The 25,937-nt window shown below is 46.2% G+C and overlaps 1 protein-coding gene across 1 annotated transcript; it reads left to right on the top strand.

Moving 5' to 3' along the window:
• LOC119402633 (inositol-3-phosphate synthase 1-A) lies at window positions 1-25,404 on the top strand. The gene is made up of 6 exons (XM_037669758.2): window positions 1-227; window positions 11,668-11,954; window positions 19,208-19,514; window positions 19,721-19,947; window positions 20,981-21,304; window positions 22,197-25,404. The coding sequence occupies exons 2-6, from the start codon at window positions 11,682-11,684 to the stop codon at window positions 22,680-22,682; spliced, it is 1,617 nt and encodes a 538-aa protein (XP_037525686.1). The 5' UTR covers window positions 1-227; window positions 11,668-11,681; the 3' UTR covers window positions 22,683-25,404.
• Window positions 25,405-25,937: the final 533 nt, after the last annotated feature.

The following is a 25,937-nucleotide window of genomic DNA, read 5'->3' as shown; positions in this document are numbered from 1 at the left end:
GCGAGCGGATTCGATGTGAGGATCGATTTTCCGCCAGTCCGGAAGTAGACGCGCTTAAAAGCCAGTCGCCGCTACCTGCCGGTCGTCACTTGTTCGCCTCTCCGGCTGAGCACTCCCGAGAGTTCATCAGCTGCGTTCGGCTGCCTTCCTTCGTCGCCGCCGCTGCTGCTGCTGCTGCTGCTGCTGCTGCAACCGCTGCCCCACTCTCTTCCAGAGCCCAGCACACGGTAGGTGCCGCTTTCAGGACATAACCCCAAACCAGAAATGCGTGCCTGCGCGCACTCAACCCTATGCCGGCAGCACTGCCAAGAGGCTCCTGCTGCCAGAGCCGTTTCAAAATCTTCCATTGGTGCTACAGAGCGCAGTATTGGTAAACAGGGCACAACGCAGCTTCCGTACAAGCCATGTTCCACCACTCCCCATGCGAACGGCTAGAATCGATCTTTCGCATCGATAATCAATGCTTGCCGCAGTTAAAATGTTCGAGTGTCGGTCTCGATCGTCGTTATTTAATCAACCCAGTTGGAGAATCGGGATGCGGGATTCACGTTGGCATTAGTTTGTCTGTTTTATGATGTTCCAGCTGAGCACTTGTTTTATTCGGTTTGCGCCTGGAGTGTGGAGCCATTCTCCTATCAATAGGCGCTAAAGCATAAGCATCTTTTTGCATGATTTTGTTGAGCGAACGACAGCATAGAAGCGTATTTGAGCATTAAAAATATAATAATAGAATAGAGTTCTCGTATTGGCTGTAACTGAAGGTTGTCTCGTGTATTTAGTCGTATTGAATAGCAGTTCGCACTTCCGAAATAGCTGTAGTCTCGAAGGTTATGCGAAATAACTAAAAAGTATAGCGTGTATCTAAACGTTGCAGATATCTGATTATAACTCTCAAAATGACGCCAGAATTTGGCTCCAGCTGTTCTCTAAATAGCCTAACCACGCACTGCGATAAACAAGCCGAAGGACAACCACTGCACATGCAAAGGCGAGATGAAAACAAAAACACGATGCGGGCAAGGACTGTTTGTTTACCATGCGCGCCTCCATCGGGCCCTGCGCGGTTACTATTTCTGCGACAGTAATGTGCACCGGGGCATGCGTCTTTTTCTTTTCGAAAGTGATTTTGGCAGCCTCTTTGACCTGGTAGCTTTCTTAGACCGGCGTAAGTGCGGTGCGTACCGGCATTCTTTTTTGCCTTTCAAAATGTCCGCGTCCCAGGGCTGCCCGCACGAGCAGCGAGGCCGCCATCATGGCGTCTTTCGCAGCCCGTAGAAGCCCCTCTCTCTCTTCCTTCCTCCGCCATAGCTTTCTCTGCCGCGACTGCTTCGGGCTTTTTGACCGCATAACATATATGCGGACGCGCTGTGCATTTGTGCATGAACGTTTTTTTTTTCTTTTTGCCAGATTATTTGCCTATTTTATTCCATTCTGAGCTAACCTGTCATCTTGATTCTGACACATTGTCTGGTACAGCAAAAATTTGAACAAGTCGTAAGTTGCACCATGGCCTTGTTATGGGAGCTTGCAACCCTGAAAATTGTTCTTTTTTTTAATATTTTCTTCTGGCAACTTTCTCCGGGCTATTCGTGCCGGCAGATAGTGTTGCGCCCGCGCGGGACACGGTTAGAGATTTGCCCAGGAACTTTAATGCAGCCGCATGGAGTCGCATGCATGGTCGCCGGATGACCCGAGTGTAGCCCAATATCCAGTGCATGTCGTCCAGAGCGCATAATGCACTGCACCGTGCTCTGTATTACGCTCCGGAGCGAATCAAATTTTGTAAGGGAGGCACCGAAACGATTTGTCCCAGAAGTGGAAATGGGAAATGCTGCATCAGAACCTGACAGCTGTTTGTCACTGATCGCATAGCGTCGTGCGTACTGTCCCCGAAGCTCTTCTTTTGTTTGCTTAAAAAGTTACAAGACGCATCCCTATGCTCGACACAGTGCCTATTTAGGCAGTGTGGTGTGAGCTGCCTCATAGCTTTGGAGCACTGCTGTAGGGTTACAGTGCCTTGGAGAGAGGCATACTGGGTCACCTCTTTGGCCTCGCATGTGGCACGCAGCTGGTACGTTCAATGCAACATGTCTCTCGTTTCCAGTCTGGGCAGCGTTTCGAGCCTCCTGAACCTTGACTGTCTATTTGTCGTCATTTAGCGCTGCGATGCTTAAGTTCTCTTCTCTGTTTCAGCCCGCTTCGGGTGGCGCCAGTAGCTTAGGCACTGGTCGGTGTCGACCTGAAAGCCTCAGGGGCACGCGGATACATGTACCGCCTCAGTTCCGGCTGTGTCGAGAATGGTGTTGTGTGCCACTGGGTCCACCCTTAGCGATCCCTTTGTACGAACCAGAAGGTGCAACCTTGTCTCGTCATGAGAAGTTCCTCATGCCTTCCTTCATTGGTTATTGCAGCGCTTTGATGCGGGGAAACATTCATGAGATTGATTCGTCTACTAAGGTGACTGGCGAATGCGGTCTTACAGTAAGTGTTGAAAAAATTTGAATGGTTCCGAGACAGCTACCATTTCGGACTATCTCAAATCATCATGCGAGTATGCCAAATAGCGGGAATCTGTTTAACATCTCAATGTTTCTTCCCACCGTGGCACTTATTGGTTCAACATGGTCACTTACAAACCTCAAGAAAGAAACTGGCATGCTTTGGCGCAACCTCCATAAAGTGTTTGCGCGCTAATGGCAGAATTATGCGTCTGTCTCCACAGCAAGCACTGCAGCAACCAAAATGCGTTACAAGCTTCCAACTTCTGGTGTTCTCACCTTTCTAACGTGGAGTTGTACTAATTTCTGTAATCGCCCATTTTCCCAAGCACTTAGCCAGTGTTTAGTGTCCGCATCGTATCACTCGCCATTACAACGCCCCAAGTGACCCAAGAAAGCAACTCGCATCAATCAGTCGGCATGGTGCTTATTGCCAACTTGTTCACTTCCTGTGCACTACGCCGTGCCCTGAAGCGCCACCATCCACTGTTGGATGCGAGCTACGCTTTCTTATTAAATTTGTGCTTCTAAGCAAACCCGTAGGTTGTCCTCACATTATTGGTATGTTGTATAAGCTGAATTATTTGGTTGTCTTAAAAGGGTTTCTCTCTCTCTTTTTTTTTTCGTACATTCTTGCTTCTTTTGGCGCTTTCATGCGTGCTTGAAATCTCAAAAAATATCGCCCTTGAGCCGTTACTAGTATTCGAAAGCATTGAAAAGCTCCACCACTCGACGCCATTTTTGGGGGATTGTTAGTTTATCCTCGTATAAAAGATGACACACTCTCCTGCTTGTTATTCTAACTGTTTACGTGGTTCAAGTGTGCCAGTTATGAAGCATGTTGGGTTGTGAACCTTGTTTCATTTTTTTAATGATTTCACCTAACCTCATGGACGCGATCTTGTTGAGAAGTGGAATTCTTAATACGATAGCAAGTGTCACGTCCTTATATACGACCTGTGCAACAAGATGTACAGAACGGTGAGGCTATGGGGAACTACAATTTTGTTGGCAGCATGTTCTCACTCTTTCCATGCCTTAAACCTAGCGGCCGAATGGCCGTTCTTTTTTACGTTGCGTCATGTACTGTTATTCAGCTAAACACAAGAGAGGTTGTATTCACCGGGCACTCGGTGCAGTTGCTTCTTACATCGAATGTCTGTATCCCAACGAGGAGTTCCGCAACGCCATAGCTTTCTTTTTGCACTGCGTAAATACAGCTTGGGTGAATGAACTACTTATGGCGTTTGCTTAAATTCATGAAGGTGGTAGAATATTAACTGATAAAGAAAAGTAACTCGTATTAATATTGCAGTATATATTGCACGTCGCGTGTGCATATGTGACTGTGCTTGAGTCACTCCTCATTGGGTGCAGTGTATTCTATGTAAAAAAATATTTTTTTTTTAGGTTACGAAAAAAAATGAGATGTTTGTGATGTGTGCTACGTAATCTTGGAACAGGCGAACTGCTTTTGTGCTCATTTCATTTCGCTGTAAATGCTGGCATCACTAGACGGCCACTGAGCTACACATCTTAGAGTTATCTCGTTGAAAATAACTTTAATAGTTTCAACTTCTGGCGCATCGAGATAATAGTTAAGTGTCATACTGTTGTCATTTTTAAGATGGCCAGGTCGACTAAAGTGGTAGCTTAACGCTTATTTTGGTCAAAGTGGATATTCGGCCCCGACGAATCGAAGTTGGTGTCACTTGCGCTGGGATTCATTAGATTTAATTAAACATCCATTGACCACAGCCCAACAGCTCTACACTATAAACATTTTCAACGAAAGTCTTGTTTAAGCGGCAAGTCCATTGCAGTCGCCCTGAAAATGAGTGGCCACAGCTTCTTTTGGTAGAAAATGTTGTTCCAAGAACCTCCCGTGGATCTGTGTCCTGCCATAAGATTTGCTTCTGTATCGAAGCATAGACCTAGGCAAATTCCACAGTTTGACGTCTGAACAGTTAGTGTTATCGCCAAGTTTAGGTAAGCTTTCTGTTTCTCTGTAGAGTGACCAAAGTATGTTAGAAGAATATATTCTCTGTGCATTCATCACTTGCAGCGCTGGCTGTACACGCATGAATAAATGAATAAAACACATGACAGTCACTTTGAATGGTGCCTTTTAAAACTCGATTCTTGGCTTCAACTCTCGAGGTGTGGTATAAAATTGCACTTGTACTCAAGCCTAGCCATTCGTGCAAGAGCAAGGTGCCCTACTGCTCTATAAAATGTACTCTCCCTCCCTCCCTCCTCCCTCCTCCCTCCTCAAGTCCCTGGATAAGGGTGTTGTTGCAAGTGCACGCTTGCCTAGTTAGAACGTTGAGTGGTTTTCAGTGTAAGCTGTTCACTGCAGGATATTCGTTAGTGCGCATTGTGCATGCATGACAGTCGTCCACGGTCAGAATGACGAGGTATTTAGTGCCGATGTTTGTTTTTTTCCTCTTTAAAGCTCATTGCTCGCAGACGTTCTATTTGGTACGAGTGTGTGTCGCAGTGAGTTCAAGTTTCAGTTTGCAAATGATAACGACACGGTGCTGCTCTCCAAGAAAAAGGTGGGTCCGTAGCGTCAAAGGCTCGGCATATGTGTCAACGCTTCAGCAAGTGCACTTTCTTCATTAAACACAACTCATTTGCTGCTGCGGAGCTCATGAAAATTGGGTGAACACTTGAAACAATAGTAGGTTTTTCACGGAACAAAAACAGACCGTTTGTTGGGGTACAAGGCATACACATTCCATTCTGTAAGCGATCTGTGATGCTTTCCGCCGTAACCTCTTGCTTGACATAAAGCTGATTCACCCACAGAAACCATGTGCCCTGTATTATTGCAAGTGAGAACCAACTGTCGTTTTCGCTCACATGACGATCGGTGGAAAAACTTGCAGCGCTAACTGCTGCACATTTTGTTCCCTTCATATATCTCGTGAGCTAAACACCTTCACTCGCTGCTCTGCATTTACGAAACAACGTGTGACACAGCAAACTGAATACGGTAGCGTAACGAGCACCAATACAGACATCATAACTGTGGAAAACAAGCTTGTTTTTGTTTTTCTCTCTGTTTATGGTAGGGAGTCACATTCCTGCTAACGATTATCGTGTGATCACGTTTTTTATTAGTTCCAACAATAACAGCGTACATTGTTTTGCATATAAGAACGAATGTTTAAATGAAGGACGCACGCCGCCTGTTGCTGAGTCAAACAAGTACAGTGGCGACGTGCACGAAATAATGCTTCCTCAAGCTAATGTCCTGCACTTGTTGCCCACCAACACGATTCCCATTCTTCACTTCACCAGAAGGGGTAGTTGGGCGAAACAGCGCGAAAGACGACGATGGGCAAGAAACGACAAACACCAATTTTGTACAACTGTCCCATCGTCTTTCAAAAAGTTGGGAGAAAAAATCCTGCTAAGGAATTCGTGAGCACAGTTACTACGCCTGATGGCAGCACTGACATGCACACGCGTTTAATGATAATGGGATCAGACGAATTCTGCCGATTCTCGGCGTGATGCTGAACTGTTGAATTTGAATAGCGTTCGTTTCTTTTTCTAATGTTTTCCTTCCTCTTGGAGGGGGGGGGGGGCGGAGGGGAGATAGGTAGATAGGTAGGTAGGTGGTGTAGAGCCGCTAAAACAACCACGACAGCAGTATTGCTTTCGTGGTCGTTAGAGCGGCTAAAAAAAATCTGAGAGTTCAAGATATTTGTCTGCTGGGCCAGCTGGTGCAACGTAGCGTAAAGTATGAGCGGTTTGGTAGAAGAACTTTGAAAGGACAGACGCTCTACAACGCTCCACGAACGCCCATACAAGCGGCAGCCAAAGAGAGATTGACGTTACGGCGTATGTGCACATTGCATCGCGCAATCTGGCCGAAAACATTAAGCGAATGCCGTGTTCACAGCCCCTTAATAATTGGTGTGGTTTTACGTGCCACGGCATGAACGTGAGGCACGGCAAAGTGGGGGACTCCGGATTAATTTCGACCACCTGGGATCCTTTAACGTGCGCCTAAATCCAAATACATGGGGGCGAAATGTGTTCTTGCATTTCGATCCCATCGAAATAAGGTCGCCGTGGCCGGGAATCGAACCTGCGCCCTCGAGCTTAGCAGCACGACACCTTACCTGCTAAGCTACCACGGCGGGCGTACAGTCCCTTGTAAACTGTAAACCAACGGGCTGTGCGCCCAGGTTAAGGACCAAGGAAAACGGAAGGTGAACAAGCTGGTATGTACGAAAACACGTGCCAAGCCCTTTGTTCCGTGCACTTATGATAATGTGTATACAGGATCCCGCTGAGCTGCGGAAAAGTTCACATCGGCCAGATGGCCGGTGTCTTGCATGGTTATCAGAGTCGTGTAAGGTTTGCAAGTGGGTGGTTCGCACATGTGTGCGCGCTGTAAAGAATGCGAGTGCATTCCGCTATCTTGTAATGCGGCTATCATTAGCAAGACTGGAAAGGGAGATTACTTAAGCTAGGCAGATGATAAAAATAAATGGGCTTTCTGAATAGTTAGATTTGCTGGCCCTGCATGACTACGCCTCGTGATGTGTTTGTGTGCACATGCGCGAGTCAGTGCTTTAGTGAAGAACTTCCAAATAAACATCATTTATAAGTGAGCATCTGTCCTGGCGAGTTTTTTTTATTATTTCTGCTATCAAAGCGCTCATACCTTTACGAAAACCTGAGAGCGTTTGCGTGCGATTTACTTTTCGTCTGGCAGCCTGCCACCCACAAACTTCAGCGCCCCCTGAAGACCACCAGGCCAATGTAGTTTCAACAAACGTTCGCTTATAATCACTATCGTGTCTTCTTGTCAGGCAGTTGGCAGTTGGAACTGTCACCGTCGCCCTAGGCTGCGACGCCGTTAGTTGCCGCAGGGAAAGTTTGAGGCTCTTACGCTGCTATCGTTTAGCGTTACTTCGTTGAAGCAGCGCGACAGACGTAGACAAGAAAAGAAAGAACACGCAGGACGAGCGCTGAGTGTACTCTTGCTTGCCTTGTCTACGTCTTTCGCGCTGCTTCAGCGATGCCATGGTACCAACTAGCCCAACTTTCTATCCTGTTTTAGCGTTACTCTTTGAAACACTGCATTGCTTGCGGACGAGAACAGACATGTCATGCATTTCATCAGTGTTGCCTGCAGGTTTTGTCCCGCAACATGCCTCCATCGACCGTGTTGACAAAATAGGGGAAAAAACAGGGAACTAGACATGACGAAAAAAGGAGAAAAAAAAAACTTCTCGTGGCAATAGCATTGCGCATGCCAAACATGGTCGGTATTTTCAGCAGTACTGAACAAATGTCCTTCACGAGGCACCACTTCACTTCGTGTCCTCAGTACTACAGTGACCTTCTAGAAAAACAGTGTGTGGCTCCTGGCGGAATATACATGCGATAAAAGCAACGAGCTGTGCTATTAAATACGAACACACATGCTACCGCACTCGTTCGTCGGTTAAACTCGTCTGAAATTTTGGCTTCTTTCTCGCCATTTCTTAGCACGCAACGATAAAAAGAAAAATGAAAGGTTACGCGCAGAGCTTAGTCCCGCTTTCCGTATTAACTTCTTTTCGTATGTCTTTGTAACTATAATCATTAAGAATCCGTCTGAGAACACCTTCAATTGATCTGACCAGGAGGACTAAATCGAAATTGTCATCTTCAAGGCCGTGCTAAGCATGTACTAAAATATGGGCATTTTTCTTGCGATAACGTAACCCGCTCTGTCGTTTGCCACGAGGCATAAGAAAGCTCACTTGTGCATTCGAAACAAAAGTGTGAGAAAACTCCACTCCACATACCACTTAAGGACTCCTACAACGGCGTGAAAGCTCAAGAGCATACTTTACCCACATTGGCTGAAAACTCGGCAATTTAGTCACAGCAACGGTGACACTGTAATAGGCCGCCATGATGCCTAGCTACACATTGTTTCTCTGTAACTATAGGGCCACAAATGGAACGCACCTTTCGTTCATCGTTTTAAGGCGAAAGCCTTAGATGCCCCACCAAACGCGAAAATTGACCGGCGTCCCGCGTCGGCGTCCCACGTCGGCGGCGTGAACACGAGTGATGGAAAAAAAGAAATCATCACGGGATGGCGTCATAATGACGTAACAGATCGCCAAAATTTGTGACGTCATCACGTGACATCGTTGCCCGGTCAAAAGTGGGCCGATCTCGGTGGCAGTGGAAAACAAGGCGAGGTGCAGAAAGCTTACAATGCCTCCGATCCTAGTGGCATTGCGAAACCACGTTAGTTGCAGAAAGCTTTCGGAGGCGGTCGCGGTAGGTTCAATACATCGACTTACAGAATAAAAAGAAGATCGCGTTCGCCTTCGAGTCGACTGAGGCGGATGCATGAGGGTCCCTGTGAGCTTTTTTTTTTCTAGGGGGGCTTTTGCGTAAGTAGGACCGCTGTATCTGCACGAAACTTACTGTCGTGATTTATGAACCTTAAACATGCGTAAAATGACGCCTGCTCGAAATTTGGCTGCACAAAGGTTTAGCAGGATGCTCTCGACTTTTCGAACATTCTTGTTAATGCGGAAAGCATCTTTACTTTTTCTCCCACAAACAAACTGCACAACACGGTTGTGAGAACATGTCTGCGCAGCTTCTCGCTATGGTAACGGTCAGTGCAAAACCCCAGCCAACATGGCATATTCAAACGACCGTTTAGTATGCAAATATGACTTTTTTAATATGCGCTTCTTTAGCGTTTTGAAAAATTGCGCTCATCACGAGAGCGTTTATTTAAGTTATTGTATCAAACGTGCGGCTCAGCCAAAACTTGGTTCTATCTACACATGAAACCCTGTGTACCACTTCCCTCGAAGAACTCTTGCTCATAAGGACCTCAAACAGCACACAACGCATTTACAGTTTACATGGGTGACAACCTAATACGCAGAGCATGAAATACAATGCAAACCAGGCACATTTATGTAATCCCCACGTGAACATTTGCTTTTGCCCTCATGTCTCCAAATATTTGCGTGGTCACATGGCTCATATGAGGTAATGTGGTCGCATGTTGAAAGCCACACGGTCATGTAAGCTACAAAACGAACGTACAATCACATACACAAAACAATGAAAACACTCTTAAGCATCACTGGTGTGCGCCATCCAAGTCATCGACTGCAAGTGGATCATTTCAAGCGGACAACGTGGTATGTCAAAACTTTAAGCAAGTTGCGAATCTATTCAGACAGCTTTCCTGTTTATGTAGTTAGTTTTGCGTAGCAAGCAGCCATAACGCATGATGGCCTGTCGCACTATCATTACATGGTTCATTCCTTTGTGATACCTTTACCGGATCGATACCGCAGTGATGCCGCCTACGCAATTAAAGCACAAGTTTCACTCCTATCATTCGCTCCCGGCATATGCGCGATTCGAAAAGCCTCCAGTCTGGAGGCTAACCAGTGTTTTAATTAACGCTGCCTGCGGGGAGGTGTGCTGATATAGGATTGAAACTTGCGCTCGGTACCCACATTCCCGCCATTAGGGAGTTCTAGATTTTGCGTACCCAAACGGCTTTGGGTACCCAAAGAGGCCTTTTTTTGTACTCCGACAGCCCCATCCCCTGCTTACGTTCGTTTGGTTACTGGTTTGCGTTCTTTCGTACGCCCGGCGGTTTGCGCCCCCTAACTTTGGGTGCGCAAAAGCTAAAGCTCTCTTGTCGTCGATGCTTTAGCCGGGCACCTTTCTGCGGAATGTCTTGGCAGCTCGCTTGGCATGTCGTCGGTTCTTATCGAATGAAGAGCGCGTGTCACGCATATTTTGTTTTGCACCTCGTATCGCGAAATGCTTCGAGCTTATCTGTGTTGTCGAATGTTACTGCAGCGGTCCGCGGACACTAATGCACGATTACGAGTGATGTACCGGCCTTCCATGGCATGTTTCTATATAGGGCAGCATTTTGCGATACTGCGCAGAGGCGGCTAGCGCCATTACACTACTTGTATGGCAATGAGTTCACTATTTGCGTGCACCCAGTGCCAAATTGAGGTCTCGACGCGCGATTCGTATTTGTGCTACTTTTGGTACAAATATCATTGGTATTTTAGTACTTTAGCAATTCGATGAATCGCTCCACTTAGAGCAAAGTTGTTTTTGGCGCTTTCAGTCTCTGCGCAGTCAAGTAGGGCTACGTGTGAAAGACTTCTTTACGCGAATGTTTTCCCATTTATGCTATAACAACCACTGCATATCTAACACGTTTAACGTCACACTTTGGCTATTAACCGTTAATCATGTTAACCTTTTCTTTTTATTCTGACAGTGATGCGATTGTTCTAGAACAAAAAAACACATACGCGGAGCCATTCTGCTTTGCTTTCTTTGCCGGACAACTGAATCTCTCCAAACTTATATACTGCCATGAACATGTAGAGGATTGCACGAGTGGCGCTAGATTATCTGTTAGTTCGCACGACTCTTAGTATAGTTCACTTGTTGTGACATGCCTTATAAAACGACAACAATTCACTCCGTGAATTTGCGAAGAAGTTCCACGCTAGGTAACATCGAACGATACGCTCGACCTCCACCTTCGTTTGTTATGTGGTGCCTTTATGCCAGCATGCAACATGCAGTCAACCTTAGCTCAGCCCTTTAGGGACCTTACTTGCGAAGAACGCAGCGTAATACGGAGCAGGTGTGAAATCCCCTTGCAATGTGTCTCTTATACAGTGGGCATCTAGTATGCACCCGCTTCGTATACAACGTCTACAGAGTAACCACCTATAGTTAATAACTGCTGCTTACGCGCCATGATTAATTTTTTCCTCCTGCTTTGCACAAGCCTCAGCCATTCTTGGTAATGCGCTAAACAAACAGGAATGTGGCAGTTTATTTTACAGCACGCGTGAGGGATGTCGTGAGTGGCAAACTGTCAGTCGTGAAAAGCTTGGTGATTTCATGCCTGCTCGAATTATGCGAAATCACTTGCTGAAAGATGAATTGTGCGACAGTCTCGTCGAAGCAGGAGCAGTGCCTTCTGCCACGACGTCATTTAAAAAGGGACGCGTATAGTCGTGGCACCGGGCCCTCTCCTCCTCGGGCGAGTCTGCAGCTATGTCCGCACCGCGCGGCTGGGAGGCTTAGGTACTGTCATTAACACGGCGCTTGTGTCCGTGCGGAGCAGATTGCGCATCCAAGATGGTGAAAGTGGAGATCGACAGCCCGACGGTGCGCTACTCGGCCGACCTGATTGAAGCCGACTACGTGTACTCGATGTCCGAGGCCAAGGTCGAGGGCAACGTGTGCCGCGTGCGGCCGCGCGACGTCCGCATGACGTTTCGCACCAAGAGGCGCGTGCCCCGGCTGGGCGTCATGCTGGTCGGCATGGGAGGCAACAACGGCACCACCGTGGTGGCCGCCACGCTTGCCAACAAGCTGGGCTTGTCCTGGAGAACTAAGGACAAAATACAGGTAAGACACATCGCGAGATGCATACGCGCACGAGATGGGAGGCAGAGCTACCTATACCGACGTCACATCAACTCATTTTCGTGAAGTTAGCTTGTAAAGGCATCAACTAAAGCATCCTACCCAGGCTGTCACGCGACCAGAATTCACGATATATGGCACCATTCAGTGGCTATATAGTAGTTTCAGCCCAATCTTTCACATATTTTACCAAGACAAACTTAACAAGTACGACATCCCGCTTTTTTTTTTTTTTTCATATCACGCGAAAATAACGTTTTTTAGGAGTGCCGGTTTACGGTACGTTAAATGCCAAAATACCAACCTCTTGGTCGGCACGCAGCTTTTTAGTGTGTAAGACCTCTGTTAGCCACTTTGATCATCTCATCACGTTACCGTACGCAGTGAGTAAATTGTGCGGCTGAAAGTTTAAAATAAAGCTGCGTGCCGACCACGGCAGTGCGGTATTTCTGTACTTGCCGTACGGTAAACCGGCACTGCTAAACACCTTAATAATAATAAAAAGTCACAGTTTCGCCGCAACGGCGAAGCAATGAATGCGATAGCAATAAATTGTAATGTAACGCGAAGAATGGAAAGCAGCTCGAAATTGCCAGCGCGTCGCTCGAGCCCAAAGGACGCACGAAAAGAACGCACACAGGACGAGCGCGAACTAATGCGTCACAGCTCGACACTTGAAGCGCACTGCTCAAACATAAAGCAGGACGCACGAAACGAACGAACAGGTACACACAAGACGAGCGCGAACTAATTGTCACAGTTGTTACTTATTTCTGTTTGAACAGCGCGCTCCTTTCGCAAACGCGGCCGCTGCAGCGAGCGAAGCGAAGCACCCCACCGGCCGCCCCTTAAACGACCACGCCCTGTAGAGCGAAGAGCAACGGCGATCGCAGGAGCGGCGCGCGCACGTCGCGCCATCTATGTAGTCACTAAGAAAGCATGCTGAATTACATGATGTATATAAATAGCGCGCCGTTAGCACGCTGAAAGACGGTGCTGTCGTGGCCTAACGTCTAACGCGGCGGGCTGCAAATCGCGAGGTCGCCCGTTCGATTCCGCGCGTCGGAAAGAATTTCTGAATTATTTTTCTTTATGGCTTTTCTATATATATACATACGTATACATATACGGTGAATGACGGCGACGGGGACGGACATTTTCCAGCCGAGACTGTCCATATAGTTGCTATCGCAATAATAGTAATTGTTCAGGTTTTACTTCCCAAAACTACGATATGACCGTGAGGGACGCTGTAGCGGAGGGCTCCGGAAATTTCGATCGCTTGGGGTTCTTTAACTTGCATTTAAATCTAAGTACATGGGCCTCTAGCATTTCGCCTCCATCGGCTAAACACCCTATAGCGTAAGCTTCTCATAACTGCGAAAGCGGCGAGATTGGCGATGGTGCGCGAATGCGGTGAAGGCTCGAGAATCTACACAGTTTATTTCGGGAGGACACACACCAAGCGAGGGTGTTATGTGCGCTCTTATGCCTACATACGAAGCAAATTTGTGCGTATATCTATGATGCCATGTTCTACAATGCCTAACGGAACCCCTTTCGAAATTTAAAAAAAAATCGGCAGATCCCACGCAGTCTGGGAATCGATGTAATGCGAAGCAGCCAGCAAAGAGCTGCATACATCATCTTGTTTGTCATTGAGCTAACGAAGTCATTCATGTCGTGACATCTATTTCGCTATATATCGCGAGATTGTCATACATGCATGCCTGTATAATCTGGTATACGTCATGCTAATGAAATATATTCTGCTACATATATACTTTGCGTGACCTGCTATTTATGTTCGCCACGCATTCCCGTCATGCCATACCAATTTAGGTATATATCCAGTAAACAAAATGGCCGGAGTGCACCATGAGCGTGGCATCTAAATCATACCCCACATGACATGCATGTCATGATTTTCGTGTTACCACCTGTTATTTATGTTCGTCACACAGTCACGTCGCACAATACCAATTTTGGTGTATATCAAGCTAGCGAAACGGCCGCCAGCGGTGCATGAGCGTGACACGTGTCATGCTGTGCATGACATGCGTGTCATGATTTTCATGTTAACTCTTGTTATGTGTGTTCGTCACACAGTCACGTCGCGAGATACCAATTTTGGTATATATCAAGCTAGCGAAACGGCCGCCAGCGCACCATGAGCGTGGCACGTAAATCATGCGGTGCATGACATGCGTGTCATGATTTTGATGTTACCACCTGTTATTTCTGTTCGTCACGCAGTCACGTCGCGAGATACCAATTTTGGTATATATCAAGCTACCGAAACGGCCGCCAGCGCACCATGAGCGTAGCACGTAAATCATGCGGTGCATGACATGCGTGTCATGATTTTGATGTTACTACCTGTTATTTCTGTTCGTCACGCAGTCGCGTCAGGCGATACCAATTTTGGTGCACATCAGGCTAGCGAAAAGGCGGCCAGCGTACCATGAGCGTGGCACGTGAGTCATGCTGTGCATGACATGCGTGTCATGATTTTCATGTTAACTCTTGTTATGTGTGTTCGTCACACAGTCACGTCGCGAGATACCAATTTTGGTATATATCAAGCTTGCGAAACGGCCGCCAGCGCACCATGAGCGTGGTACGCAAGTCCTGCTGTACATGACATGGGTGTCATGATTTTCATCTTAATTCCTGTAATTTATGTTCGTCACACAGTTACGTCGCAAGATACCAATTTTGGTGTATATCAAGCTAGCAAAACGGCCGCCAGCACACCATGAGCGTGGCACGTAAGTCATGCTGTACATGACATGCCTGTCATGATTTTCAAGTTAACTCCTGTTATTTATGTTCGTCACACAGTCACGTCGCGACATACCAATTTTGGTGTATATCAAGCTAGCGAAACGGCCGCCAGCGCACCATGAGCGTGAAAATGTAAATCTTGCTGTACATGACATGCGTGTCATGATTTGCACGTTAGGACCTGTCACTTATGTTCGTCATACACTCTTGTCACGCCATACCAATTTTGGTATATATCAAACTAACGAAACGGCCGTAAGAGCACCAAAACAGTGGCATGTAAATCATGTCGTTCATGACATGGATATCATGATTTTCATGTTATGACCTGTCAGTTATGTTCGTCATAAAGTCATGTTACGCCATACCAGTTTTGGTGTATATCCTATTAACGAAACGGCCAGGAGAGCACAAAGTCGTAGGCGGCTAGATAGATAGATAGATAGATAGATAGATAGATAGATAGATAGATAGATAGATAGATAGATAGATAGATAGATAGATAGATAGATAGATAGATAGATAGATAGATAGATAGACAGACAGACAGACAGACAGACAGACAGACAGACAGACAGACAGACAGACAGACAGATAGATAGATAGATAGATAGATAGATAGATAGATAGATAGATAGATAGATAGATAGATAGATAGATAGATAGATAGATAGATAGATAGATAGATAGATAGATAGATAGATAGATAGAAGTCGCAGAAGTTCCCTAAGAAATGCTTCGCATTTAAAAGAAAGGAAAAAAAAAATATGTGCCATCAGCGACGCCCACTCTTTCTTGTTCCTTCGCATCGCGTGTACGCCAATAAGCTGAGATTTTAAAAAGAAAATAAGAAAAGGAATTGAGCAGCACCTGCCAAGACTTGTTAGTCAAATATATGGAGCCTCGCAAGTAACAAATGTCGGGCGTGTTGACTCCTCAAAAAGAACATGTGTCACAGATTGCACTCGTTTCGCGTGCCAGGCCACGTGTTCGATGTTCACGCGATATCATTAAAAATGCTGTAGGCTGCACTATAAATATAAATATATATATATATATATATATATATATATATATATATATATATATATATATATATATATATATATATATATATATATATACTACAACCCTCAAGACATCAAATCCGAAAAGAAGCATTTTTCAGCCCTCGGAGTCGTTATAACAGTTAGCTAAGCTGAAATAACGTAGCGATTGCTAAAGCCTAACGGTGGCGCCCCGCATCCATGAAAACATGAACCAATAATACGAGAACCGCCGCTACCAGATTGCATACGTGCGCGCCTACGTCATGGCTGATGTAACGCGCCCACCTTTATCCCATTGTACGCTTCCGTCGTTTCAATAATGACGTTTCTAATGCGAAAGTATTGTGTGCCCCGTGAAGCGGAAAATCGGGCGTCAACATCCGATGGCACCAAAACCCATCTTACCAAGTGATTTCGTCAGGTTTCAGTGTCAAAACCGAGCCGGCCCACATACCCCCCAAAAATTCGGGTGGCGTGGCCCACCTTCAAAATTGAATTTACCCAATTCGAACACATGACCAAGTGGTCACGCCATGTGACATAGTCTCGGGACCAAGAAACAACCTCAAGTTGCAAGATCATATGATCAAGTGAGGACTTAATGTGTCATGAACGTCGACACGCCCAGACACGCCGCGCTTTCACATTCAACGCTCGTAAGAAGACTAAAGTGCCATGCTAACGTAGACCTGTCTGCTAGGAGTACCGTGCAGATAGGCACCAGTCTGCATTTCCGTGACGGTGTTATCTCGTTTTTGGTTCATGTTCTTGTGTCTGCGCGACGCGACAGGTCGCTTGCGGTCGTCGCTCGATCATTTCATTTCCAGAGTCCATGACTGTACTGGTGTCTTTTGATGCCGTGTGCTCAATTCTCAAACCACGTGATCAGTTCTCGGGAGTGCGCTAAAGCGATCCACACTTCCCTAAACGGATCCCATTCAGCGCCCCGTAACCTCAAGTGTTGCAGCCAAATGGACCACATATGTCCATATAACATCCGAGGGAGGACCAGCGCCACACGTTACATTTGCTGGGGATCCCTGCAAGTTCAGCTGGCATACCGCGGATGTCTGCGTAACCGTCCTGTGCAAAAAGAGAAAAAGAAACTAATCAGACGTCCCGCATACGTCGCTCAGGGGCCTTCGGGTGTCTATCGGACAAGGGACGCTAACTGGCTGTCACAAATATGAATTTGTCTTTACACATCCCAGGATACATCCATTAGAAGGAAAACTAAAATTCGTTGCAGCAGATTCAAAGGCGAAATATTCAACTTTTCGAGGTCATCGCAGTCAGAAAAGATATGGAGTAGGCCTGTATAGATGAGGTGGAGACGCTTATAGTTTATGGGTTAATAGATGTAATATATTAACCCAAAGATAGATAGAGCTATATATATATATGCGGTAGAAAAAAAGAGGTCGACAAACGTGCGAAACACAAGTTTTTCTAACGTTTTGTTTCGCACATTTGTCGACCTCTTTTTCCTACCGCTGCATATATATATATATATATATATATATATATATATATATATATATATATATATATATATATATATATATATATATAATATAATAATAATAATATCTAGGGTTTAACGTCCCAAAACCACCACATGATTATGAGAGACGCCGTAGTGGAGGGCTCCGGAAATTTCGACCACCTGGGGTTCTTTAACGTGCACCTAAATCTAAGTACACGGGCCTCAAACATTTTCGCCTCCATCGAAAATGCAGCCGCCGCGGCCGGGATTCGATCCCGCGACCTCCGGGTCAGCAGTCGAGCGCCATAACCACTAGACCACCGTGGCGGGGCATATATATATATATATATATATATATATATATATATATATATATATATATATATATATATAGCTCTATCTATCTTTGGGCTAATATATTACATGTATTAACCCAAGGCTATAAGTGTCTCCACCTCATCTGTACAGGCCTACTCCATATCTTTTCTCTCTCTCTCTCTCTCTCTCTCTCTCTCTCTCTCTCTCTATATATATATATATATATATATATATATATATATATATATATATATATATATATATATATATATATATAAGCTTTGGGTTAATAAATGAAAAAAAAACGTTTCGCTTTCTACCCCAAACGCCTCAGAGGCTGACTATTCATGTGTGTGGGATTTTTCAAAAGCGTCCTGATGCGTTGTCCTTGGGACGTCCTTTGAGTAAATTTTAAAAACCAATAACTATAAGCAAATTTAGAAAGCGCAGACGTTTGGGAAGCGGGCATACAACACCTGCTGGGTCCTCCTAGTACACTTTCATACAAAATATTTTGCAAATGTGACTGCAGGTTACGCTGTTGTGAAGAGATTTAACGCTACGCGTGATATAGTTTATCAAAATTTTGTTGTTTTATTGAAATCAAAGAAAGCACATCTCCCTGCAAAGTGTGCTGGTAATGGTGTTCCGGAGATGCACACAGCATTAAATTTTTCAGCTGTTCTTAAAGGAACACTAATCTGAAACGATCAATGAATTTACACTGATGAATTATTTTGGGAAAAGTCTCGTTAATTTCACCATCATCCGTTTATTAAACAACGGAAAGTAGAGTTCAAGGTGTCATCTTTAAATTTCGCACCGTAATTTGTGCACTTGAATGTCGGCACGACGTCACGAATTTCAAGGTGTCTTTTTTTTTTTAATTTTATCCGCATTGGCTCAACAAAATTTCCTGAAACTTGGTACATTAGGTCTGTGGCCCCTTCAGAGGACCATGTACTTCATCTTTGCCGATTAAGGACTATGTATGGCCGATGATAAACGCCGCCAAAATCTGAAACGAGGTGGTGAGTTGGTGCGAGAACTTCAAAGGGGCGTCGTCACTTGCATTTATTGGATGCTTGGATGCTGGCATATCCGTGGTCCATTGGCTGCAGCTTGCTTGTGGACGACACGGTATACAAATAGTCTGAACACGGTGTTGGAAAAGTATGCTCAAACGTTCTCTAGTGAAAAAAAAGAGGTCGTGGCGAATGCAGTCGAGAAAATTGTGTGAGAAAATTGTGTCGTAGATGACAGAACCACTTAACAATACAATTGCAACGCAAGTGCTTAAAGTCTGGTGTTCTCGCGTGCTAAAACCGCGATCTGATGCGGCCTCCGCTGCCGGAGTCGAACGTGCGACCTCGAGTGCAGCAGCGTAACACCGTAATGACTAAGTTACCATGACGGGTGACAAAATGTGTTCTGAAGGTTGTGTGCACGTTTTTTTTTCTTGGTATTGAGGTGGCAAAGACTGCGAACAAGGTTTGAGGAATATTCTTGCAAAGTGCATGCTATATTGGCGGCTTGTCTGAAGCCATCGTTTTTTTTTTGTTTTTTTTTTCAACTTAACGTATCCGTATTTTCAGCATGCCAACTACTACGGGTCCATCACTCAAGCGTCTACAGTCAGCTTGGGGAACGGGCCACAGGGAGAGGTGCACGTTCCGATGAAAGACCTGTTGCCCATGGTGAATCCGAATGATGTGGTCTTTGACGGTTGGGATATTTCTAGCCTAAACATGGCCGAGGCAATGCGCAGGGCCCGAGTGCTCGACGTGCAGCTTCAAGATCAGTTGGCGCCCCACATGGAGAAGATGAGACCTCGGCCTGGTATCTTCGACCCAACCTTCGTTGCCGCCAACCAGGAGGACCGCGCCGACAACGTTATACCAGGTAGGCAAATCTGCATGCATTTGTTTTAGTGCATCCATAAGCAAGAGTAGGAGTTTTGTACAAGGGACTCGCTAAGCCAGTTCAGTTCTATGTACTCGTAGATGCAAATGTTTATGCGCTCGTCATAGCGGTATACGCGAAGCGGCAAGAATATGCTAACGTAACAGTTTATTAATTTGACGACTGTATGTTATTCTGCTCTACAGGAAACAAACAGCGACAGCTAGAACGCATTCGGGCTGACATCCGTGACTTCATTGCATCGAGCAAAGTGGAAAAGACTATCGTACTCTGGACAGCCAACACAGAGCGCTACTGTGATGTCACTGACGGTGTCCACGACACGGCTGCAAACCTTCTTGACGCCATCGAGAAGAACCACCCTGAGGTCTCTCCGTCGACAATCTTCGCTGTAGCCGCTGTGCTCGAAGGGGTGAGGCTCTACGCCTGTTACTTTCTTACTGGCTGTCTTAGAAACTCATTTTTATAAGCTCGGAGGAATTTAGGATTTTCTGGAATGGGAAGTTGTGGAGGGTGCTAAAATTCAAGATGTTAAGGTTACCGATAACTAGCGGAGCAGCTGAAGAGACTGCCAATACCTCGTTGACAGCACTGGTGGCCGCAATGTAACATTCTGGTTTGGTTTCGTAGTTCAGTAGTGTCGCAAGAAGGGCGCTCTTCTTACGTCAACAATTACGTAAACCTACATTACTAGCATGCTAGTGGAGGGTGCTAGCATGCTAAGGGGGGGGGGGGGGGGGGGGGGGGGGCAGGTACCTCCTGTCCCCCCCCCCCCCCTACTATCGCGAGTGATTGCGCAGCAAAGAAATACAAAAGTGTGAGATAGTGTGTTTTACAAATTTCTTTTTACAAAAGTCGCGACCATGCATCGTTCGTTCGATTTCTTTCACCGTTTTGGAAACATTAGCCAACGTACAATTTTTTTGTGGTACACATCTCTTCGCGTGTTTCTTGGAATGTCTCCAGGCTCGCGCTGATTCTCAGTTGTACGTATGTCTCAGCGACACGTGTCAGGGGCGTAGCAAGAAATTTTTTCCGCCGCGAATGGGGGATGTGGAAACCCCCCTTCCCCCTTTATGCAATGCATGTATGTGTTTGTATGTGTGCGTGTATATATCACATTCGGTACACTGGGGCACGGTTTAACGGCTACACAGCCTTGGGGTGGCAGGCGAACAAACTCGGCACGCGAAAGCTTGCTCCGGACCGTGTCAAGTCAAGTTGTACTACATCGGCTGAGCAGTCAATGAGAGCAGAGCGGTCAGACAATATACACCTACAAATTGTCAACCTCCTGTCCCCCCCCCCCCTTTCTCCTTAAACCCTTCCCTCTGTCGACGCCGATGACGCGTATTATGGCTTCAGTGCTCGCATCAACACACTCCTGCCGTTGTTCATACAGTGTGAGCCGTGTTGTGAGTAAAACTACTGTTTTCGACTCGCAGTGCACCTACATCAACGGATCCCCTCAGAACACCCTCGTACCGGGACTTCAGGAGCTAGCCAGGCAGCGCCAGGTCTTCTTGGCTGGGGATGACTTCAAATCTGGCCAGACAAAGCTCAAGTCCGTGCTTGTGGACTTCCTCGTGTCAGCCGGCATCAAGCCAGTCTCCATCGTCAGCTACAACCACCTAGGCAACAATGACGGCAAGAACTTGTCGGCTCCGGCGCAATTCCGATCCAAAGAAATTAGCAAAAGCAATGTTGTCGACGACATGGTTGACAGCAACTCAATCCTCTACGCCCCGGGAGAGAAGCCGGATCATTGCGTAAGTAGCAAAACGTTGCAGCAGTCCCCTTTTGCCCATCCTTCGCTCAGTTGGCTGCATTATGCAGACGACTGCTCGCTATGCTTAAGTTGCGCTATATACGTTTGTATCGTGCGGGCGCAGGCGGCTTTAGATTTCAACTCCTGTCGCGGGAGTCCCGCGCCGACAAAATGGAGCTATATGGCTAGCGTGTCACTGCTTGTAGCACGCTGGTGGCACATGCTTGTGGCACATGCGGCACGCCGCCGCGGCAATTTCCACAGACGCCTCCCTGAAGAGGAAACGCGCAGGTCGCGGCGCACGTGATCACGACAGCCGTGTACACATTAGTTGCAAACATTTTGCGGCACTCTCTACAGGAGGACCTCATGCATACGTTTTGGGGGAAAAAACGTGGAAAACCGCATTATACGGAAAAACGCACAATCCAAATTCACTAAAACATCGCACAGTTTCGCTCGATTACGATATCGCGAACGTTGGCGCTGGGAAATTATACAAAACTTGAACGAAAAAATGAGGTTCTAATGTATATGACAAACATTTATAAAGTGCTATTCTTCTTATATCCTCCAAGTGGCTTAGAGCTTGCAGGCATCGTGTTCCTGTTGGCATTTAAAAATGACCATCCTGTTGGAACTTGAATAATCGGGAACTATATATATATATATATATATATATATATATATATATATATATATATATATATATATATATATATATATATATATATATATATATATTAGGCGTTGCTTTTTTTTATAATTTGGGATGCACTTCATATAGTAAGCGTTGCAATGCGTGGCAAAAGATTAGCGTCAGCTCTATTGTATGTGAATATTAAATATGGTTTACGTGGTGAATGACTTCTTTATTCCCGATTGCGTCGCAGGTGGTCATCAAGTATGTGCCATACGTGGGCGATAGCAAGCGTGCCATGGATGAGTACACAAGCGAGATCATGATGGGTGGCCACAACACCATTGTGGTGCACAACACTTGCGAGGACTCGCTGCTGGCAGCGCCCCTCATTATCGACCTCTTCGTTCTGGCTGAGCTGTGCGAACGCATCGAGTTCAGCGTGGCCGGCAGCAAGTTCCAGGGCTTCCACAGCGTGCTCTCTCTGCTGTCGTATCTCTGCAAAGCGCCCGCCGTGCCTCCCGGCGCGCCCGTGGTGAACGCACTCTTCAAGCAGCGCTGCTGCATTGTCAACGTTTTGCGCGCCTGCCTAGGCCTGGCACCCTGCCACTTCATGAACCTCGAATTCAAGGCGAGCGACGCGTCCGTCTGGGAGCGCTCTAAGAGCGCCCTGGTGCCCGAAGAGTCCGGCTCCAAGAAGCAGGCCCGTTCGCCGCACGAGGTGCGCACCATCGCCTGAGCGGCTGCTCGTGCCTGCCGAAGCGACTGTCGGCAGATCTCACGAGAACTGTGTTCTTGCAACTACGGTCCTTAAGGAGCTGGCACTGTATTGGCGAACGCTGAGCGAGCCGCTGTTCACTTACTGGCTTGTTCGTAGGGCGCCAACGTCGGATCAAAAATGCGAATGAAAAGCAGCCACCGATTGTTCGTAGCGTTCTCAAAACGCAGCAGCATGCAAATTTTCGTCCGGCAGTGCACCGTTGTCGTAGATCTAATTATTCCGGCAATGTAGCGATTCTGTGCTGCAATTTGAAATCGCTTTCAGGTGATTCTTTCATTAAGCTCCAGGCTGAATAGCAATCTGTAATTATAGGTAGCTGGCGGTTTCACGAGTGCTTTCGCATTGCCCGATTTGAACCAAAGGCTGCCTCCCGTGTGCTAATAATAGTGTTCTCTACTGCGCCTTGCATGATCACAGTCGTCAGGGCAAACAAGTACTTAAGCTTCTCACTTTTTTCCCTTCCGTCATATATAAACACGCGCGCGCGCCTATACACATAACGAGCATATAGAGTGGTTATCTCCTAAGTTTTTGAACATTGTTATGTGCGGTCATTCCTAACCATGCTCTATCGCATTTGAATGATCGGAGCGCTCATGGAAGCCGAGTTCTGGTCAGCGAGTAACTGTATTTCCTTCGTAGATAGAGCAGCGTTTGAAATTACGCTTTTTCTTCTCTCTTCTACGGTTCCTTTCTCTCTCTCTCTCTCTCTGTTCTTTTTTCTTTCTTTCTTTTTTTTATTCCCGCGTGTTGTGCGGAATGTACTCAAGTAGGGATAGCTGGGCGAGTTGGAGGGATAATATTAATAAAGAAACAAGACAGCGCACCGTCCTGTACCTTTTTCTTTTTTTTCTGCGTCTGCGTTCTTGGCGCTGTTTATTAAAAATGTACTCAATTTGTTCTTTTGAAGCCTCTATCTTTTTTTTTTCCTCGTCCTGCTTTGTGTTCATTCACAGTGGAAATTAGCAGAGGCCGTGTGACCGATTAGCGCGTCCTACCCGTCGCCACACCGAAATTCCTCGTGATTGATTTCGTTCACGCATGCTCGCAGCGCCATCGTCTCGTAAAACGAGCAGACGTCCCAAGGTCGACGTCCTGCCCTAGCGTGTCTCATTGATGCACATTTGCGATTGCAGTCGTGCTAATGAAGAAAAAAAAAATGAACAGCGAGCGACTGACACAAAACAATCGCTCTTCGACAAAAGCGATCGTTTCGGGATACTTGCGACAAACTTAACGCGATAGCTGCGTGTCGTCGGTGTGAATGAGCCTTAAACAGCATGTGTTTCAGTATAGCTTGCATAGATAGATGAGGGATCATGCGTTGGCTGCGTACTCTTCGTAGAGTTGCGTGCCTAGGAAAAGCGTGCATTCGCAGACAGTGATGTTTGTTTAGCGGGGCGCAGTGCGATGGTCCGCGTGTGGATGACCTCTGTGCGGATGGCAGGGTTTGGCGGTGATCGAGGGCATTGCGTTTTAGGCTTCCGCGTATACATTGCGAACAATAAATGGGACAGTTCACTTCGGTGAAAGAGGCGAAGTTTTTTGTTTGTTTGTTTTTTTCCCCTTATGTACCTGTTCACCTAGTAGATACGGGCGGTCGTCGCGCTTTATTTAATGCATCAAAATTTCAAGTCAGCAAGTTTTCATTCGCAAATGTGGAAGCGCATTTATGTAAGTAGGCGTGCGCGGCATTCCCCGAAACAAAAAAAGACTTATGTCCATCGCCGCATGAAATGTGGCGCTTCTATCCTTTTAAACTTGCAGTCGCATTCCGCCGCCCCTGCTGGCTGCGACTTTTTGCACTACAACCATGATCCAAGTGCTCTAATCTGGTCACGTCACCCTTATCGGCTTTTTTGTTGTTGTTCATACACGCTCTGTGGTATCTCGTTGGGTCCAGGAGCTTTGTGGCAATGAGCAATGCAGCTTTCTGCGCCGCCAGACTCGGAGCTCCCTCGGCAATACAGGCATTCGCGAGCTATGGCTTGCAAGCTCATGCCCAGCAATCGCGGCGTTCTGAAACTCAGTTGCTCTTTCGGAAAGCTTTTTCAAGACCCAACAGCTCCTGTGAGAGACGGACAATGTCACAGTTTGCATATCTGGCGCTGTGTCGTCCCGCGACCATCACTATACAACTGCCCTGTATTTGAACGCAGCGCGTGTGCGTGTGAAATGTTATCTCATGTCTCTGTAGAATCTTTTTTTATGAATGAATTGACTGTATTGTACTTTGTTTTAGCGTTGCTTTTGCGCGCTTTATATGTCATATCTACCGGATGACTTCAGTCGAAGCCAATGTTCCTTGGAATGTGCTGCGCGAAAATGCGACCCTTTTGAGACTAAAAACAGGTTGTTTTAGCAAACTGCCTTCAGTCCTTTGTGCACACCTTGGTTTTAGTAACTAGGTTACTTGAATGCTTGTGCAAAATCGTGTCTGCACTGTTGGTAATGCCACACTATGTGACTGTAAATTTTCCACCCGTACAATACTGCTGGTTACGTCGAATGTGTTCAGTGGTGTGAAATTTGTATCGACACGAAAGTGTTTTCATACCACCGTTCCGTAACGTGTTGGAAGAGTTAACGAACGAGCTGAACCTGTTTCATGTCAAATAGTCATGGGTCCATTGTGTTCCTGTTTGTACAATATACAATATTGTGATGAATAAAGTACAATGTTAACTAACACACCACTTGCCTGTTTTTGGGCGCGGAACCAAAAAGGGAACGTTTTACCATGGCACGGTTCTAAACCAAAGTGGCTGCTTAACAGTGGTGCCTCAATGCTCGACCATTTGCACCGTATTTGTGTCGCGTGTATTTTAGTCTAAAATTCCATGGCATCTATTCCATCGTTGAAAACGAAGAAATTAAAACATTAGCGCACGCATAAAGAAAAATAACTAGGGGTGTGCGAATATTCGAAAGGTTCGAATATTCGTCGAATATTACATTCGAAATATTCGTATTCGATTCGAAAATCGTGTATTCGAAAAGTTTCGAATATTCGATAACTTCGAATATTCGAAAATTCGAATATGCGATTCGATTATCATGCATAAAATAACTCGTCTTCCACATTTCTGCTCCGTTCGTATCGCTAAAAACGTTGCCGAGAGGAGCGATAAACATCGCAAGTACACGGAGGCAGGATATCTGCCTGCGACGAGCGCCCCAATACGTATGATTTATTGCTGGTGCATCTCCGAC

This window comes from Rhipicephalus sanguineus, chromosome 1 (assembly GCF_013339695.2).
Source record: "Rhipicephalus sanguineus isolate Rsan-2018 chromosome 1, BIME_Rsan_1.4, whole genome shotgun sequence".
Taxonomy (NCBI): domain Eukaryota; kingdom Metazoa; phylum Arthropoda; class Arachnida; order Ixodida; family Ixodidae; genus Rhipicephalus; species Rhipicephalus sanguineus.
This window is presented reverse-complemented; position numbering and strand designations above follow the sequence as displayed.